At 43.6% G+C, this 21,745-nt stretch overlaps 1 protein-coding gene across 3 annotated transcripts in view; it reads right to left on the reverse strand.

Moving 5' to 3' along the window:
• LOC139442966 (uncharacterized) overlaps positions 1–21,745 on the reverse strand; it is a 62,032-nt gene that overhangs the window by 11,803 nt on the left and 28,484 nt on the right. For all 3 annotated transcript variants that reach the window (XM_071223889.1, XM_071223890.1, XM_071223891.1), the window contains exon 2: positions 10,130–11,143. In XM_071223889.1, the coding sequence (XP_071079990.1) occupies positions 10,130–10,793 (664 nt within the window). In that variant the 5' untranslated portion in view covers positions 10,794–11,143. The remainder of the gene's footprint in view (positions 1–10,129; positions 11,144–21,745) is intronic.

The following is a 21,745-nucleotide window of genomic DNA, read 5'->3' on the forward strand; positions in this document are numbered from 1 at the left end:
TGAGAGTTAGGGCCAAACTGACTTAACTGCAATGAATTTGAACTTTGAACTTACACAAACTGAAAGTCTATTCTTATATTTTTTATATTTTTATTTCGTACTTCGAATGATGTTTATATATAAAATTTCATTTGGTAAGTGTGACCCATGTTTACACTGACGGTAATGCAACAACCAGTTGTATGGCGGGGGGATAGGTTCCCCAAACCGTGCGAACGTTTGCATGGCCAACATGCGCCACATTAACAACAGATATTATTAGTTGTGGTGTCTTCAGTTGCCGTATTCGGTGTCATATTACGTTAGCAGGAAAATATTGAGCGAGGCGTCAGCGATTAGCGTTTGTTATCATTGATAATTTGGCCGATCATTTAAAGATTTTTGTTGAGATGTGTTGAATGCGGTTCGAAGTTAATTAATAGATTGTTGCATCAAAATGGCCGTCGGATCAAGGTGACTGGTGAGATTTTCAAAGTTGTCAATGATCACGTGGCGATTACTGTTTGTCATCGTTGATAATTTTACCGATTATATAAAAGGGCTTATTAAGATGCGTCGAATGCGTGCTGAAGTAAATTAAAAGATTCTTGCAAAGTGTTGTTAACTGTCGTTGTCAGTCGAGTCACTGAGTGTAGTTAGAAGGTGCATTTTCTTCAGAAGGATAGATCGTAGCTGGAATATTCGATCATGGACATGCAGTCTGACATTTCCAATGTATGCAAAACAGTTCAAGATAAAAGTGTTATATAGTCAGAAACAAATGTTCTGTGTTTATTCATGCTGGAGAATGCCTTGGGGTTTCCCCGGGAACGCGATCGTCCGCTGGTGATGACGTTATTTAAAAAATACAGTCTCGTTCAAAATACCGTCCCGTCAAAATGTAATTATTACGCTTACGAAAGATAGTTTCCTGATCATCTGACGAGAATAACGTCAATGGATAAAACATATATCCTGGAAACTCAAATATTAAAAAAAAATATTGTCATTGTGTACGACTTTCGTCTTTCAGACGAACAGTAATTTCAAAATCATTTAAAAGGGAAATCAGTTTAAAATAGCCTTTTTGCTTATACACTGATTTTATCCGGACAATGATCTAGTTCGACAATGATACGGATGGGGCGAGATGAGATGGGTTTCAACGTCGCATTCAAGATTGTTGCACTTCTAGTGCGACGTGTCTGTACGTGTGTGTGTGGCTGCTTGTGCGAGTTCAGCCTAAGTTTAACACGAACACCCCACCCAAACACGTTACACTGACTCCAAACTGACCATTCCTTGTTATCTCCCCTTAATGCTGACGCCACCAGGCAGAGTAACAACAAGTACCAATGGTTAACCTCTTTTGGTATGATGCGGCCGGACAATATCACATAGAAACAAGCCATGTCCAGCAATATCACTGCGGGGTACACCAGAAATGGGCTTCACACATTGTACCAATGTCGGGAATCGAACCTGGGTGCTCGGCGTGATGATCGAACACTGTAACCACTTGGCTACCCGACCGTCCTCTCTCAAAATCGAAAAAAGTAACGAAAATCTGCTTATACTATTTTCAAAAGTAAAATTCATGGAAGGAATGTCATAATGTTTTTGGGGGTTATTTTTTTTCTAACTGATAAAGTGTCAAATGTATTTTATTGTTTTATTAGCGTTTATATATGCAATGGGTAGATATAGTTTTTATATTGCTGACGAAGAATACAATATTGCTCATTCTAGGCCACCCAGATATAGTGTGATGCGGCTGCTTGTGACACAAAGTCCCATTCATCCACTCATAGGATCAACGTCTTGCTGCCTCGCTCTCTCTTCTAGCAAGTTAAGCTCCTAGGATCCCAGTAGACGAGAACAGTCTCCAGGATGAGGCTGTGTGTTATAGCGATCAATGTACTGATGATTGTTATCTCGCTGACACAGTCGCGAATATTAGTATTCCTACATAATTCAATTTTTCTGGTAGATTTGCACAGCAAATGTGGTTACCTCTGTCGAAATCATGAAATATCCAAAGCGATATTGGCTGATCGATCGTGGAATGAGAATGTTATAGAGTGTTGGGGTGGCCATCGGGGCTGATTTGTGCGACTACAGGGCTGTGGATGCGAGTCCCTTTATGTGATGATTGAAGAGCCACACTGATAGGATCGGATCAAGTCCAGGCACTCTCATCACACAAACATCTTTGAAGTAGTAAAGACAAGATTTCTGTAATTAAAAGATGTGAACTGTGTTTGGACATCTCCCTTGTTTGTTTAAGGCTGGTAACCACAATGATTGAATTGGCTTCCAACACAGACAAGGACCCCTTCCAATCTCGTTGGTTCATCTTGCAGGCCAAGACCCCTGGCTTTCCACCATAGACAAATATCAACTTCCAACTCGCTGGTTTCGCCTTGCAGGCCAAAACCCCTGGCTTTCGTACATAGACAATGATCCTCTACATAACTCGCTGGCTTCGTCTGGCAGTCCAAGACCAAAGGCTTATAATTGACTGCCGTGGTGCACGTAGCTGGCGCACGTCATTTACTGTAATCCTAGAAATAATGTACACGGGTTTAACGATAATATCCTGCATTCGGAGTGAAACATTGTTATAAAACTGTCTGATAGTTAACTGCAATCTAGCATCTACCTTGAATCTGTTAACATTATGTTGATCTGTCTCTGGGGATGCTAAGTCTAACTTCGGTGTGGGGAATTGTTAGCATGCCTCTCACGTTTTATTTAGATCTGGGGAATTGTCATTTAACCGCAACAACACATCTAATTTGGGATCTGGTGAATTGCTGTATATCTGAAACCTCACATCTGACTTAAGTTTGTACTCGTTGCCCTGAGCAACCGTCCTCGACATTCCGACTAGATGTTTTAGCCCTGGGGCCTCAGGATCAGACACCTCGCTGTTCAACATTAGTACAATTCGAGATGTTCATTCCTACGGCTTTTGATGTTAGATTCTGTGTCTTGTCTGACTGTGTTTATTCATGGTTCCACAACAGGTGGTTGGTGCCATGATAAAGTACTATGACAAAGACTGTCATGCTGCAGCTCCACGTCAGAGGTTGCCATGCTGGAGCTCCACGGCAGAGGTTGTCATGCTGGAGCTCCACGGCAGAGGTTGTCATGCTGCAGCTCCACGGCAGAGGTTGCCATGCTGGAGCTCCACGATATATGTTCTCATTCTTCCGCTCCACGTCAGAGGTTGTCATGCTGGAGATCCACGATATATGTTCTCATTCTTCCGCTCCACGTCAGAGGTTGTCATGCAGAAGCTGTAAGATATATGTTCTCATTCATCTGCCCCACGTCAGAGGTTGTCATGCTTGAGCTCCACGATATATGTTCTCATTCATCTGCTCCACGTCAGAGGTTGTCATGCTTGAGCTCCACGATATATGTTCTCATTCTTCCGCTCCACGTCAGAGGTTGTCATGCTGCAGCTCCACGTCAGAGGTTGTCATGCTGGAGCTCCATGATATATGTTCTCATTCATCTGCTCCACGCCAGAGGTTGTCATGCTTGAGCTCCACGATATATGTTCTCATTCTTCCGCTCCACGTCAGAGGTTGTCATGCTGGAGCTCCATGATATATGTTCTCCCGCTCCCGCTCCACGTCAAAGGTTGTCATGCTGGAACTGCACGATATATGTTCTCATTCTTCCGCTCCACGTCAGAGGTTGTCATACTGCAGCTCCACGATATATGTTCTCATTTATCGGCTCCACGTCAGAGGTGGTCATGCTGGAGCTGCAAGATATATGTTCTCATTCTTCCGCTCCACGTCAGAGGTTGTCATGATGCAGCTCCACGGCAGAGGTTGTCATGCTGGAGCTCCACAGCAGAGGTTGGCATGCTGGAGCTCCACGATATATGTTCTCATTCTTCCGCTCCACGTCAAAGGTTGTCATGCTGGAGCTCCACGATATATGTTCTCATTCTTCCGCTCCACGTCAGAGGTTGTCATGCTGGAGCTCCACGATATATGTTCTCATTCTTCCGCTCCACGTCAGAGGTTGTCATGCTGGAGCTCCATGATACATGTTCTCATTCTTCCGCTCCACGTCAGAGGTTGTCATGCTTGAGCTCCACGATATATGTTCTCATTCTTCCGCTCCACGTCAGAGGTTGTCATGCTGGAGCTGCAAGATATATGTTCTCATTCTTCCGCTCCACCTCAGAGATTGCCATGCTGGAGCTCCACGATATATGTTCTCATTCTTCCGCTCCACGTCAGAGGTTATCATGCTGGAGCTGCAAGTTATATGTTCTCACTCTCCCGCTCCACGTCAGAGGTTGTCATGCTGGAGCTGCAAGATATATATTCTCATTCTTCCGCTCCACCTCAGAGATTGCCATGCTGGAGCTCCACGATATATGTTTTCATTCTTCCGCTCCACGTCAGAGGTTATCATGCTGGAGCTGCAAGTTATATGTTCTCACTCTCCCGCTCCACGTCAGAGGTTGTCATGCTGGAGCTGCACGATATATATTCTCATTCTTCCGCTCCACCTCAGAGATTGCCATGCTGGAGCTCCACGATATATGTTCTCATTCTTCCGCTCCACGTCAGAGGTTATCATGCTGGAGCTGCAAGTTATATGTTCTCACTCTCCCGCTCCACGTCAGAGGTTGTCATGCTGGAGCTGCAAGTTATATATTCTCATTCTTCCGCTCCACCTCAGAGATTGCCATGCTGGAGCTCCACGATATATGTTCTCATTCTTCCGCTCCACGTCAGAGGTTATCATGCTGGAGCTGCAAGTTATATGTTCTCACTCTCCCGCTCCACTTCAAAGGTTGTCATGCTGGAGCTCCACGATATATGTTCTCATTCTTCCGCTCCACGTCAGAGGTTGTCATGATGCAGCTCCACGGCAGAGGTTGTCATGCTGGAGCTCCACAGCAGAGGTTGGCATGCTGGAGCTCCACGATATATGTTCTCATTCTTCCGCTCCACGTCAAAGGTTATCATGCTGGAGCTCCACGATATATATTCTCATTCTTCCGCTCCACGTCAGAGGTTGTCATGCTGGAGCTCCACGATATATGTTCTCATTCTTCCGCTCCACGTCAGAGGTTGTCATGCTGGAGCTCCATGATACATGTTCTCATTCTTCCGCTCCACGTCAGAGGTTGTCATGCTTGAGCTCCACGATATATGTTCTCATTCTTCCGCTCCACGTCAGAGGTTGTCATGCTGGAGCTGCAAGATATATGTTCTCATTCTTCCGCTCCACCTCAGAGATTGCCATGCTGGAGCTCCACGATATATGTTCTCATTCTTCCGCTCCACGTCAAAGGTTGTCATGCTGGAGCTGCAAGTTATATGTTCTCACTCTCCCGCTCCACGTCAGAGGTTGTCATGCTGGAGCTGCAAGATATATATTCTCATTCTTCCGCTCCACCTCAGAGATTGCCATGCTGGAGCTCCACGATATATGTTCTCATTCTTCCGCTCCACGTCAGAGGTTATCATGCTGGAGCTGCAAGTTATATGTTCTCACTCTCCCGCTCCACGTCAGAGGTTGTCATGCTGGAGCTGCAAGATATATATTCTCATTCTTCCGCTCCACCTCAGAGATTGCCACGCTGGAGCTCCACGATATATGTTCTCATTCTTCCGCTCCACGTCAGAGGTTATCATGCTGGAGCTGCAAGTTATATGTTCTCACTCTCCCGCTCCACGTCAGAGGTTGTCATGCTGGAGCTGCAAGATATATATTCTCATTCTTCCGCTCCACCTCAGAGATTGCCATGCTGGAGCTCCACGATATATGTTCTCATTCTTCCGCTCCACGTCAGAGGTTATCATGCTGGAGCTGCAAGTTATATGTTCTCACTCTCCCGCTCCACGTCAAAGGTTGTCATGCTGGAGCTCCACGATATATGTTCTCATTCTTCCGCTCCACGTCAGAGGTTGTCTTGCTGCAGCTCCACGATATATGTTCTCATTTATCGGCTCCACGTCAGAGGTGGTCATGCTGGAGCTGCAAGATATATGTTCTCATTCTTCCGCTCCACGTCAGAGGTTGTCATGCTGGAGCTCCACGATATATGTTCTCATTTATCGGCTCCACGTCAGAGGTTGTCATGCTGGAGCTGCAAGATATGTGTTCTCATTCTTCCGCTCCACCTCAAACTGTGGGGTCAGGCAACACGCATGGCTAGAACTGTGGAGTCAGAGAACAAGCATGGCAAGAACTTTTGGGTCATGGAACAAGAATGGAAGGAACTGTGGGGTCAGGGAACAAGCATGGCAAGAGCTGTGGGGTCAGGGAACAAGCATGGCAAGAGCTGTGGGGTCAGGGAACAAGCATGGCAAGAGCTGTGGGGTCAGGGAACAAGCATGGCAAGAGCTGTGGGGTCAGGGAACAAGCATGGAAGGAACTGTGGGGTCGTGGAACAAGCATGGAAAGAACTGTGGGGTCAGAGAACAAGCATGGCAAGAACTGTGGGGTCAGGGAACAAGCATGGCAAGAACTGTGGGGTCAGAGAACAAGCATGGAAGGAACTGTGGGGTCGTGGAACAAGCATGGCAAGAACTGTGGGGTCGTGGAACAAGCATGGCAAGAACTGTGGGGTCAGGGAACAAGCATGGAAGGAACTGTGGGGTCAGGGAACAAGCATGGAAAGAACTGTGGGGTCAGAGAACAAGCATGGCAAGAACTGTGGGGTCAGAGAACAGGCATGGCAAGAACTGTGGGGTCAGAGAACAAGCATGGAAGGAACTGTGGGGTCGTGGAACAAGCATGGAAGGAACTGTGGGGTCGTGGAACAAGCATGGCAAGAACTGTGGGGTCAGGGAACAAGCATGGAAGGAACTGTGGGGTCGTGGAACAAGCATGGCAAGAACTGTGGGGTCGTGGAACAAGCATGGCAAGAACTGTGGGGTCAGGGAACAAGCATGGAAGGAACTGTGGGGTCGTGGAACAAGCATGGCAAGAACTGTGGGGTCAGGGAACAAGCATGGAAGGAACTGTGGGGTCGTGGAACAAGCATGGCAAGAACTGTGGGGTCGTGGAACAAGCATGGAAGGAACTGTGGGGTCAGGGAACAAGCATGGAAAGAACTGTGGGGTCAGGGAACAAGCATGGAAGGAACTGTGGGGTCAGGGAACAAGCATGGAAAGAACTGTGGAGTCAGGGAACAAGCATGGAAGGAACTGTGGGGTCATGGAACAAGCATAGAAAGAACTGTGGGGTCAGAGAACAGGCATGGCAAGAACTGTTGGGTCATGGAACAAGAATGGCATGAACTGTGGGGTCAGAGAACAAGCATGGCAAGAACTGTGGAGTCAGGGAACAAGCATGGAAGGAACTGTGGGGTCAGGGAACAAGCATGGAAGAAACTGCAGGTTCAGGGAACACTCATGGCAAGAATGGCAAGAACGGCAGGCTCAGGGAACAATCATGGCAAGAACTGTCGGGTCGAGAAACAACCATTGCAAGACCTGTGGGGACAGGTAACAAGCGTGCCAAGAACTGTGGGGTCGGGGAACAAACATTGCAAGACCTGTGGGGTCAGGGAACAAGCATGCCAATACCTGTGGGGTCGGGGAACAAGCATGGCGGAACAATCATGACAAGAAGTTACGGAACCATCATGGTTCGAACGATCGAGTTACGGAACAAGGATGGCAAGAACTGTCGGGTAACGGAACAAGCATTGCAAGAACTGTCGGGTAACGGAACAAGCATCACCGGAGGATACGGATCCACGAGGGGCAGGACTCTCTCATTAGCGAACTGCGGCGATGAGGCTTGCCTGACTACGAAATGAACACGGGATTAGTAGACGTGGCATGCAGCAACCCTCCATAGCATCCCACTATAGACTTCCAAACAACAGCGTGGCCCTAATTGATGGCTATCTCAGCGGAGGAGCAATTTCCACTTAATTAGGGCATTTAAGTTACTGGCACATTTTTCTCGTATCAGTTTGATGAGATGTCCCATCGGTTTCATTCCACAGAAGAATGAGGTCAATAACACTGGCAGACTGATCAATCAGCAGTGTGTGTTGATATGGGTCTGTTAATACACGTATATCCCAACAACCAGGACCACGTCGGCACCTCCACTAAGTGAACAGAAATCTTCACGCATTAGCCTCCCCTTCTATATTTAACCATTGTTCATCTCAAAGTTCCAGCTACATGCTAAGTGTTCCTATTGCCCTCTATCCCCAGATTCCGATTATCCCAACTCTAAGCTACATGTTTAGATTATCCCCTATCCCCAGATTCCGATTATCCCAGCTGTAAGCTACGTGTTCATATTATCCTCCATCCCAAGATTCCGACTATCCCAAAGTCCCAACTGTAACCTACGTGGTCATATTATCCTCTATCCCAAGATTCCGACTATCTCAAAGTCCCAACTGTAAGCTACGTGTTCATATAATCCTCCATCCCAAGATTCCGACTATCCCAAAGTCCCAACTGTAAGCTACGTGTTCATATAATCCTCCATCCCAAGATTCCGACTATCCCAAAGTCCCAGCTGTAAGCTACGTGTTCATATTATCCTATCTTCCGCACTACTGTCGGGTGTATCTTCCGCCTGATTAAACAGTGCGCATCAACCACTTTAAAGGCACCTTCTTCGACGCTACTGTCTGGGATGAGGTTGTTATCAGTCCCTGTACACATTACACGAACATGCACTGATATTCATGAGTTGGTACCCGAGAAGATCCGGGTTAGAAGTGATGTTCAGAAACCCATGCTTGTCGTAGGAGGCCACAGACAGGATCGCTGACTTGGTTGATGCATGTCATCATATCTCAATTGCGTAGGTCAATGCTCATGATGCCAATCACTGGATTGTCTGGTCCAGACTCGATGGTTTACAAACCGACGTCATATAGCTGGCATATTGCTCAGTGTGGCGTTCAGCAACAAACAAATAAACAAATTTCATACAAACATATTTTTTTAGATTTCCATTTGTAATAGGATTCAGACAACAGGCATGATGATTAGTTAAAATCTTTTTTCCCCAATCTTTGAATTCCAAACTGTAATGTTTCGAAGTTTATACTTACTCCTTAATCAGGTGGATGAAGGAGTAAGTTTAGGGGCCGAAACTTTGCATGTCTCATAAGAAAGGAAATTGACATCCCTTTGTGTTTTACCTCTAATTGCCATTCAAAGACAAGTAAAGTGGCATTCATAAAATATTCCTCCAGGAATCATTGGAACTTTAGGAATGGTGCGTATTCGCCTGAACTCGAAATATCGACTTTACCGAATTATATTTTATTCCCAAACCGCAGATTTTAGCATTATTTTCCAAATGAATATGGATGTAAATATGTCTAGAGCACATCGTATCTTATCAAAGCAGAGAACGTAATGGATTTATTCGGTATTACGCGTTTTGCCATACAACTGATTCACAGCAATACAAACATGAATATAAAACGTTAACATCAGATAATAACCAGTTTTGATTATCCACCAAAACACATTCCATTGGATGTAAAAGGAAAATCATATGAATGGATAACTGAAAATCAGTGATGACAACCCCCCCCCCCCCCCCCCCCCCCCCCCCCAGCACCCGGTAATCAAACAGCAGACACGATAGAGTGTTTACTGATTTTGTTAAAAATAAAAACGATATGATAATGTTCAGTTACGTCTACTGTGTACAAGTGCAGATATTCTGTTACATGTAAAGGATCATCTTGCATCTTGCGTGTCCACTACCCTGAATCGAAACCTGAAGACTTTGATAAAAAGGCTAATGGACGCTCTTGCCTCGGGAAAATGGTAAAGGACCGACCATTTGATATTTTGGGGTTTGGATTTTGTATAGAGACTAGATATTGTATCAGATACAGCTGCAAACACAGACATCTTTTTAATTAAAACCATGAGCCGAAATATTTTTTTCTAAAACACATTTCAATGATGTAATTTTTGTGCCAACAATTGTTTTTCAACAGTCTGAAGCACAATTATTTTCTTCAAGAATTTTCAGGGACATTTATTTTTAGAGATAATATCACAGCCCTACTACCCCCTATCCCTATCCCCATCCCCAAGAATATCACATGGTCGGTCCCTGACTAAACACTTTCTTTTATTTTAAATATGTAAATATAAATTCTTACCTAAACTATTGGGCGTGGCATGTCCTACCCGGAGATGCTGCATGAACCCCGTGAAGTGTCGTACCAAATACTCGTACTGCGCTTTTGTCATATGAGGCCGTGGTTTCTTGGTCCTGGTGACTGGATTGTCTTTCTTTGCTTGTGACGTTAAATTGGTAGTAGTTGAATTTTCATAAAATAGGTCAAAAGATTCTGTAGTTGCGTTGTGACTTACACTGGAACTGTTATCAATATTTGGCTTGCTTTCTGTAATATTTGTATTGGAAACTTCTTTTGATGTTGTTTCTGTCATCATCCTTGATGTTGTTGCTGGTGACGTTTCCGCTGTCGTCGTCGATGTCGTTACTGTTGTATTGTGGTCGTTGGTGTACACCCTTGTGTCATTTACTTCAATATCAACATCACTCATATTCCCTGAACAGTTGGTGCATGCGATTTCAATCTCTGATTCATTCCCATTAATGGTTTTGTCTGGATGCTTAATAGTCCTCTCATCAGCAGCTGTGACAAAATTGTCATGTGAGGAAGTCGATGTTGTTGTATTATCCCACATCGTGACGTTCCCAGCGGAGGCAACGTCCCAGTGCACGTGTACATGAAGGACCACTACCAGCAACACCGCCACCCAATGTCCTCTGAACAACTGCATCCCAAGATTCTTCATTCGTGCAATCTGGTCACACAATTATGTACAATAGATAGCTTGCATATATCAGTAGGTGATGGTTCACACCTCCTTGTCCTAGGCCGAAAGATCACCTTTTTAATGTCGATCTCTCTTGCTTTCGTGGACCAAAGGATCACCTGTAGATCAATCTTGCTTTCGTGAACTGAAGGATCACCTACATAATGTTGACCACAATCACGTCTGTTCTAGACCAAAGCATGACTAACTTGGTGTTTTGAAAAACGAAGACCGCTTGTGTGGCGTTTCCTTGCAACACAATATCGCTTACACGAGGCTGCTCTAGAAACAGACATCAGTACAAGTTCCTTCACACACAAGAAGCGACCCTGGAAGAACAAAAGACACTTTTGCTACAGAGATGAAAAAAATGCGTGTTTAAAATGACAACTATTCTATTGAACAGAAGTAGAAAAATGCAAATCAAAAAACGAACGCTGTTTGTCCTCGGGGATAGAACTAGGTTGTGTATAGATACTGATAATTGATATCCTTATATGGATGACAGCAAGATACTGTCCGCGTATATATAATTATGGTGTACCAAGTACACATGAATGGGGATATATATTTTATCAGATTTAAGATGCCTTTAAAAACATGAATGTAAAAAGATGCTGTCGACGTGTTTTTTTTACTGAAAGGTTCCTCTCCACGAGGGTGAAACCAAGATGCCTTATGTATCTCTCAAAACTCACCGTTCACATAACAACAAGGCTTCTTTACCATATGATCCTGAATAATGTCCACTTTACCGTTAAATATTATGGCAAACAGTTCCGTTACTTGGGTGATACAAGAAGTTGACCACACTGATAGTTGAAAAACGGCTCATAAACGATCAAAGAAGTCCTTTATAATAAGTCAGTCCATTAACATTCCTCAGGCTTGTTGGTGCAGGGATGCTATGGGTGAGTGAGTATGGTTTTACGCCGCTTTAGTAATATTCCATCAATATCATGACGGACACTCCTGAAATGGGCTTCACATATTGTACCCAAATGGGGAATCGAACCCGGGTCTTCGGCGTGACGTGTGACCACTTCAACCACTCGGCTACTCGACCAGCTGTGAGAGCTGGTTTACTGGGTATTTCATAACAAGTAAGGCCACTCCTCTTTAGCCGTGGAAGATATCTTACAACCGCTCATTACAACACATCAACGTGGCGTCAGCTATCAGCCGCACAACAAATCACACAACACAGACAGGTGCGCGGCAACAGGACTAAATGAAATTGCCGGATAAACTTCAGTCATCTGACAGTTGGCAGTCCTTTTATCCATGTAGGGCATCTTGCCGCAACCCAAAGAAATGATGGGGATACATTGCCTTTTATTGGCAGTGGCAGGAAGGGGGTTGGTGTAGAATCGATAACAGCACATATACCGAAATGAGAGGCATATTATATGTGACTGGTGAAAGCACAAGAAGAGTACTTGATGAAACAGGCGCTATCGGTATAAACGTGATATGGTAGAGTTGATCTCATCATCCTAAAGAACATTAGAGGTGATAAAGGTTCCCATCGGTAGTAAATCACGAGCACGTTTTAAACTGATTTGATACCCCGCAGTGTTCAAACTGATTCACGGTTCAAATTAAATGAGGATGTCACTTTCTGATAGTCATGTTTTACGTTTGGTTCAGTCGATTAGTTTTGTGTGATATAAAGTGTAGTCGTGCTATTCAGTGAACCTGAACATAATCTTGTAGAACATTGGGATTGATATCTGAATGTCATTTGCACTTTGGGCATATGAAGCTCGTTTCCAAAGGTCGAGATCGCGAAAATGTGAGATCGCGAGAATGTCCCTTACAGTATTCCATTGTCTTCTGTCCATGACCTAATTGGAGCATGCAAACAACTACAAATAACGCATGCGGTGTGAGCCTTGAAGACGATCAGTTACTGAAATGTCCACAGCGTCTGAGAAAAACCCAACACATTTGTTGTCAGTATATTTGAAATATTATGCACATATACCAAACTGTCAAATTAATCACATTCTGAATGATCAGACAAGCACCAGCACTGGTTGTTTTTTTATCATCTACAACTGCCGGCAGGAAAATATACATACGTAGGCTTGGTTATATAAGCGTGTTTCTTATGACTGGCTGTAGTTAACGAAACAGGTATTATTAGAGTTGATTTAAAACAGCTGTGCGCCAACATTGGTATTGCAACATTGCGATTCTTCTTATTATTCAAAGTTTCCGAAAGGACTTGCATTGTGCATTTCATTGTCAAATAATGCCTAGATGATAAAAAATAATAATATTAAAATTGTCAAAACAAGAAAACAACATGTCTAGATAATCAGATTCCCGAAACTGCCGAAACAGTGAAGTATGGGGACGTCTTATGATGTGAATCTAATGGTACTATGTTTGTTTGTTGTTTAAAGGGCAAATAAAGTGAACAGAATGATTCCATGTTTTTGCAAATATCAGTTTTCCTAGATACATTACGTCAATTTCTGAGAGAGAGAAAAATTCATAAGATTCGTAGAAAATATTGACATGTCCAAGCGAAAGTCATGAAATCACACGCTACGCAATCGGCTTCAAAAACAAACCTATTTGCAGCGGGGACAACCGTTTTCATAGGCTGTTATGCTTGCCGCGTTTGTTTATCTCGTGATTATTAGCCGTTATACATATACAAATGTACTGTTTCTTCTATTTCTGTCAATACATTGTTGTATGTGTGACACGACCCTTGAGCTTGACGTTGTGAACACTAATGATGGGAAAACATCAGATGCCATCAGCCCTAATTCCATAAAAATGAATTCTGTCAGGGATTAATCCCCTGAGTGAAAAACTGAAGGCATATTCAGTGATTTTGCTAAGGTGATGTAAGTTGTGGACGCGGTAATCAAATGGATGAGCAGACAAAAAAGACGTGTATTACAAAATCCGAGGCAGAAACAGTCAGGCTGGGCGTCGGCTTAATCGTCATGATAGTATCTGTTAAAATTGCTCAGCGCGTCAAACACCGGGAACCCGTTTTAACCCCAGTTAGGCGATTCCTCCCGGTGGCGGACTATTTGGTTTCGGGAACGATTTCGCCTGTCGTATTTTATCGTCTCTTTTACGCTATTTCCGTTTTCCAAATTTAATTTTGGTCAAGCATTTGTATTTCAGTATGCAAAGCTGCTATGTTGACTTAACTTGCCCTCTAACGCCGTACTATAGTCAAGCTATATGACAATGGTCTGCAGACAATCGTGTCTGGACCAAGCAATCAAGTGACTGATATCATGAGTATCAATCTATGCAATTGAGTCAGCGAGTCTGACGTCCCGATCCCGTCAGTCGCCTGTTACGACAAGCATGGGTTGCTGAAGACCGGTTCTAATCCGGATCTTCATGAGTGAGTGAGTGAGTTGGGTTTAACGCCGCTTTTAACATTATTCCAGTTATATCACGGCGTGTCAGCTTAATGTGGGAGGAAAGCCCGAAGTGATGCAGGTCTCAGACGTTTACCACTTCGGTGAAACCCACGAGCACGGGTATGGTGCTGACAAGCCTAGAAACATAATTGGGGCGAACCGGATCTTCATGAAGAAAGGCATGTGGGTGATTTAGATTTACGTCGCTTTGGGCAGGAGATGGGCTTGGTGCATCACAGGGATCATGATAAGGAGAAGTTTGATTCGAATCTGCTATCATCGAATCCCTGCACACACAAGGGACGCAATTATTGGCAATAATGGAAGGGGGCGGTCGGGTAGCCTGGTGGTTAAAGCGTTCGCTCGTCACGCCGAAGACCCGGGTTCGATTCCCAACATGGGTACAATGTGTGAAGCCCATTTCTGGTGTCCCCCGCCGTGATATTGCTGGAATATTGCTAAAAGCGGCGTAAGACCATACTCACTCACTCACTCACTATAATGAAAGGAGTTTTGTCATGATATGTACGGACATGACTATTCATCTTCATAAGTATTTATATGACATCTTCAGACATGAATAACGCAATGACATACCCAGACATGGGTAATGAAATATGAAACATCAATGCAACAGTCTTGATTATCCGCCGAAACAGATTCCAACTGGCGTAAAGGACAAAATAACTGTGAAAACTATATGAATAGATGACTGAAAATCAGTGATGACACAGGTGTTCGCGAAAAGGGTAAGCATGTCCTGCTGCACCTGTAGCACCGGCCAGTCACACAATTTGTATCAGAAACGTAACTATGTATTTATTGCCTTGGGCTGCCTGTAAACAAACCAAGACATCTCAAGACACGGTAACAACAGGACATGTATGTCATGAGTAGAGGCCCGTAATGACATGGCATCAAGAGAGTTTGAAAGTTATTTGTGTTTCAAGAACGTGCATTTATTTCGATACACTTTACAGAGCAGAAATTCTGCGAACCAGCGTGCTAGACCCTGGAGGCAGCGCAACCTCGCATGTCAATGGTGTTACCACATGGTGTCAATAGTCATGCGAATGTGCAGCTAAACATTGTTCAAAGGACAGAGAGCGTTGTGTTGGTGTAGCCTACACGGTTTAGCCCCAAAGGGCAGATAGGGTTATGTTGTTGAAGCCTACTCGGTTTAGCCCCAAAGGGTAGATAGCGTTGTGTTGGTGTAGCCTACACGGTTTAGCCCCAAAGGGAAGATAGGGTTATGTTGTTGTAGCCTACCCGGTTTAACCCCAAAGGGGCGACAGCTTTGTGTTGTTGTAGCCTACCCGGTTTAACCCCAAAGGGGCGACAGCTTTGTGTTGTTGTAGCCTACCCGGTTTAACCCCAAAGGGGCGACAGCTTTGTGTTGTTGTAGCCTAGTACCCAGTTTAACCCCAAAGGGTAGATAGCGTTATGTTGTTGTAGCCTACCCAGTTTAACCCAAAGGGTAGATAGCATTGTGTTGTTGTAGCTTACCCAGTTTAACCCCAAAGAGACGATAGCGTTGTGTTGTTGTAGCTTACCCAGTTTAACCCCAAAGGGTAGATAGCGTTGTGTTGTTGTAGCCTAGTGCCCAGTTTAACCCCAGAGGGTGGATAGCAATGTGTTGGTGTAGCCTACATGGTTTAACCCCAAAGGGGCGACAGCTTTGTGTTGTTGTAGCCTACATGGTTTAACCCCAAAGGGTAGATAGCGTTGTGTTGGTGTAACCTACTCGATTTAACCCCAAAGGGACGGTGGCGTTGTGTTGTTGTAGCCTCTCGGTTTAACCCAAGAGAGACGATAGCGTTGTGTTGTTGTAGCCTACCCGATTTAAACACAAGGGACGATAGCGTTGTGTTGATGTAGCCTACTCGGTTTAACCCAAAGGACCATATTTGTGTAGCGTAGCCAAAGTACCGTCATATGTTAGTGGTGATGTTGTAGAGTTGTCGTGTCACCCTCGTTGATGTGGTGGTGTTCAAGTCGTCGTGCCGACTGATAGTGTGTAATCCATTCCTTGATCTAGGATATGTCAGGCCGGGAATGACTGCGTATAATGTATTGCTGGGGCTGGCCGTTTCTGAGACGTGTGGCTGGCGAGTTGAGCCCACACATACGTGTTGCAACAGGAAGTCAGAAGGTTGGAGTCGCAATATCCACTAATATCCGGGTTATTGGAAGAAAAACTTACATCTTGTGTATGTCTGACATAAAAAAGGCTACAATCCGCCGATGTGATGCCCCAACTGTGACTGGAGTCGGGTTAATGGAAAACAATAGGAAGTGCCGTGTGCTGTTGTGTAATTGGATTTTTTAATGTGTGTAAAAGGAAGGTGTTTGTGACAAGTCTAAGGAAAAAACTCGAGGTTGTTCTTTATGCTCTTGGAGTTATTTAATGTAAGATCTACGAAAAGGCTTCTGTAATGTCACTTCGACAGTGTCTCTTACGATATATCTAATGCATACATAATGTCCATCCTCTATATCTCCAGGACGCCCATTTCAGTAAAGCTACACTAACCCCTGGTTCCATACCCGAGGTTCTCGCGATCTCAAGTTACCTGCCATTGATATTCATGAACATTTTATCGACCAATCAAACGTCGAGTTAAGGAAAAGGGAAAAGGGTAAGTGGTGGACATGAAGAAATCCTTTTCATCAAACAGATTTTGTAGTTTTGCGTTTAAGTCAGTTTTTAAATGTTGAATTTCTCGCAAACGTGTTGACCGTCATGTTGTTGAAATCGCCAACCCAACAATGGGGCTGGTTTGAAACTCCCATTCTGATCGGTCCCGTTAGGCTGAGTAGAGTAGCAATTGCCGATTACACGAGAAAATATTGTTACAAAAGTCGATAATTTGATACCAGATGATACTTCTACGTAGAATATATTTCTTGGATAAACGTATCATCCACGTAGATGATACTGGTAAATTCTTTTTCGACTGTGACACTAATGCGCTTCCATATTGTTATTTTAAGTTGTGCTTTGAACTTTATAAACCAAGGGATTTAATCGAAAACGTCCAAAGCGTCCAGAAATGCATGAAATGCCAAGTGTAAATACACACACCACATAGTCAGCTTTGTTTAACTTGTACCCCGTTGACATGCACAACATGTACTACAGTAATTTTATTTTAACTATACATACGAGTACGTGTGTATATGTACATTTACTATGCGTTCACACGAAAATCGACTTAGGTGTGTAAATAAAGTATGTAAATTGTGTAAGGCACAAATATACGTCAGTCTGTTTACGACTTTCAACACAAAACACGTTGCTTTCCAATCAAAGTTGAATGAGAAGAGAGTTACTTCACCGAAAATTGAAGCAACATTCGTTCGATTTAATTTGTACACAAAGTTTTGACCCTTTGAAACCAAAAGAAAACACCGTCCGCTCAACTCTGTATATACGCATAAAAGTTGGCAACTGTTGACAATTTGTTTGGTGTTGGCAAAAGAACAGATATTAATTAGATCATCCTCTTATGTTGACATAAACGTTCACATTGCAACATATACACATGGTGCAGATTTATATTTACATTTGCACCTGCTCTAGAGATGATGCAAATTTGCTCCTGGTGTAAATATCAACACTAGAGTAACGCGTTCACATGACAAGTATACTCACGTATGTATTTCTACACACGTATGCACATATACACACATATGTATAGAGGCTCATGTGAACGAATATTATCCATAGACATATGAATGCATAAATGTGTAAATGAATCGTATACGTCAATGTAGCTTCTTAAACCAAGTTTCAAGGATCTTAAGAATGGTTGTACGCGAGGATCAAATGTTGCAGGAACTCTACACTCACGTCTAAATAAACAATAACTTGAAATAGCATAGTATGGATCACTTAAAATTAGCAATGACACCATATGTATAGAATTCTAGAAGGGTGATTGTCGCGTTGTCGCCTTGACAAAAACAAGCAAAAATGTCAAACTTCACCAAGGCGCGCACGGCGACAATGTCCCCCCTAGGATTCCATACTATGCACATGTGGGTAAGCACCGGTAGCACCGGTAGCATGTCTTGACATTACAATATTACTGCGGTCTAGAATCACAAAGACAATTAAACACCAATAAACCTCGGGGTTTAAGGTTATATGGTGAAATCATTTCAGTCTGATGATCGGAATCAAAGAGTCGTGATGTTTGGTTCTGTCGAGCGATAAATGAACTTGAATGGCAGCAAACTACATAGATACTTCTTGAAGACCTCATTATAGAAGAAACACTCGACTAGCAGTTACTTTCCCCTAGAAATAAACAAATTAACCTTGACCCAACGTTTGTGTGGGGATTTCTGGTCAGTTTAGGTCCGAAGACGTCATCATAGAAAAAATACCCACAAGACTAGCAGCTCGTTTCCCCATGAAATAAACATTAACTGTCACCCAACGTTTGTGTGGAACTTCCTGGTCAGTTTAGGTCCGAAGACGTCATCATAGAAAAAACAATAGACTAGCAGTTCATGTCCCTGTAAAATAAACATTAACTTTGACCCAACGTTTGTGTGGGAATTGTTGTCAGTGTAGATCCGATGTCGTCATTACAGAGGTGAGGTGAGGTGAAATTGGGTTTAACGTCGCGTCCAAGATTATTGCATTTATATAGCGACGTACATGCACGTGTGTGTGTGTGTGTGGCGGCTTGTACTAGACCGGACTGATGCCGATTTATAGTGCTAGCCCACTGAGATACCATGCCGCAGTTTAACATGAATACCCCACTCAGACACAGTATACTGACTCCGAGCCGACCAGTCCTTCCTTTAACCCTTTAATGCCGAGCGCCAGACAAGGTAACAACAAGTACCATCTTTTAACGTCTTTTGGTATGACGCGGCCGGGGATGGAACCCGTCATTACAGAACACACACAAGACGAACAGCTCATTTTCCCTATGAAATAAACATTAACTTGACCCAACGTTTGTGTGGAAATTCAGTCAGTTTAGGTCCGAAGACGTCATCATAGAAAACACAATACAGTAGACTAGCAGTTCATTTCCCTGTGAAATAAACATTCACTTTGCCCCAACGTTTGTGTGGGTATTCCGGATCAGTGTGGGTCCGAAGTCGTCCAACACGAGGATCAGGTTGTGGGGTCATGTGACATGGCTGATTGCGTGTCATGGTTGATAGATTTGCCTGATCCAGATTAAATTATTTACAGTGAGTGAGTGAGTTGGATTTTAACGCCGCTTTGAACAGTATTTCAGAAATATCATGGCATGTCAGCAAAATGTGGGAATAAAACCCATGTGATGCAGGTCTCCGACGTTTACTATTTTGGTGAAGCCCACTCGGGTATGGTGCTGAAAGTATTTACAGGCCTAATTGGGATAGTGTTTACTGTTGCGTTAAACCCCATTCACTGACTTGAACATTTGATGCCTGTTGTGTACATGCTGTACCTGATAACACCTTATCTATATATCATCGCAACATCCCCAGATGATAGCTGCCCATGTACAGCGTCTGCCTCAGCAAGCAATGCGTGTACTGGACGTCGAACACGGCCGTTTAATATGTTGATAGACGCCTAGACCAGTACACACAGTTCCTAGGGGAACCCTTTAACTACAAACGAGATCTTGTCGAGATCAGAGAACCCAAACCTCCAACCACTCTTCTGACGATTGCTGCAAGTCACCTGCGCGCAGACAACACTCTCTGACAAATGGCCCTCCTCCACATAGCTGCCCAAACCTACAAACTAAAGGTTTTACTCAAAGGCCGTGTATTTACCCCATGCTTCAAAACCCACATGCACCTGGAGTCTGCATTTCTTCCGAACGAGATCAAACAAACCCGATCAACTAAGACGGGCAATGCTTTGATATTTGAGACAGTAAAGACAGATGTAATCCATTGATGCCGTCTGCAGTCAATTCCCTTGGCGCCTGGATGCTAAACGATGATTATTCCTGTGTAGGAAATACTTACTTGATGTATATGCATTTCAGTTCGCTAGTTGGTAGTTAAAAGCAAGCGCATATGTTTATGACAAAGTAAGGGCCGGCGTCCTGAAGACTGATATTTAAACCAAAATTAAAAGCTTCCCATTCTGTGCAAAAGTAGAACATGTAGTAACGTCCTTCCCTGCAGGAAATATAGGAACATGTAGTAATGTCCTTCCCTGCATAAAAATATAGGAACATGTAGTAATGTCCTTCACTGCATGAAATATAGGAACATGTAGTTATGTCCTTCCCTGCAGGAAATATAGGAACATGTAGTAACTCCCTTCCCTGCAGGGAATATAGGAAAATGTCGTAACGTCCTTCCCTGCAGGAAATATACGCACATGTAGTAACGTCCTTCCCTGAAGAAAATTAAGGGAACATGTAGTATCGTCCTTCCCTGGTGGATATATAGGAACGCGTAGTGACGTCCTTCCCTGCAGGGAATATAGGAACATGTAGTAACGCCCTTCCCCACAGGAATATAGGAACATGTTGTAACTCCTTTCCCTGCAGGAAATAATGAAACATGTAGTAACATCTTTCCCACGGGAATATATGAACATGTAGTTACTCCCTTCCCTGCAGGAAATAATAAAACATGTAGTAACGTCCTTCCCCACAGGAATGTAGGAACATGTAGTAACTCCCTTCCCTGCAGGAAATAATAAAACATGTGGTAACGTCCTTCCCCACAGGAATATAGGAACATGTTGTAACTCCCTTCCCTGAAGGAAATAATAAAACATGTGGTAACGTCCTTCCCCACAGGAATATAGGAACATGTAGTAACTCCCTTCCCTGCAGGAAATAATAAAACATGTAGTAACGTCCTTCCCCAAAGCAATATAGGAACATGTGGTAACTCCCTTCCCTACAGGAAATGATAAAACATGTAGTAACGTCCTTCCCCACAGGAATATAAGAACATGTAGTAACTCCCTTCCCTGAAGGAAATAATAAAACATGTAGTAACGTCCTTCCCAAAAGAAATATAGGAACATGTAGTAACTCCCTTCCCTGAAGGAAATAATAAAATATGTAGTAACGTCCTTCCCCACAGGAATCTAGGAACATGTAGTAACTCCCTTCCCTGCAGGAATTAATAAAACATGTAGTAACGTCCTTCCCCGAAGGAAATAATAAAACATGTAGTAACGTCCTTCCCCAAAGAAATATAGGAACATGTAGTAACTCCATTCCCTGCAGAAAATTATAAAACATGTAGTAACGTGCTTCCTCACAGGAATATAGGAACATGTGGTAACTCCCTTCCCTGCAGGAAATAATAAAACATGTAGTAACGTCCTTCCCCACAGGAATATAGGAACATGTAGTAACTCCATTCCCTGAAGGAAATAATAAAACATGTGGTAACGTCCTTCCCCACAGGAATATAGGAACATGTTGTAACTCCCTTCCCTGCAGGAAATAATAAAACATGTGGTAACGTCCTTCCCCACAGGAATATAGGAACATGTAGTAACTCCCTTCCCTGCAGGAAATAATAAAACATGTA

This window comes from Haliotis cracherodii, unplaced genomic scaffold (genome assembly GCF_022045235.1).
Source record: "Haliotis cracherodii isolate W230 unplaced genomic scaffold, xgHalCrac1.p SCAF_5, whole genome shotgun sequence".
Lineage (NCBI taxonomy): Eukaryota > Metazoa > Mollusca > Gastropoda > Lepetellida > Haliotidae > Haliotis > Haliotis cracherodii.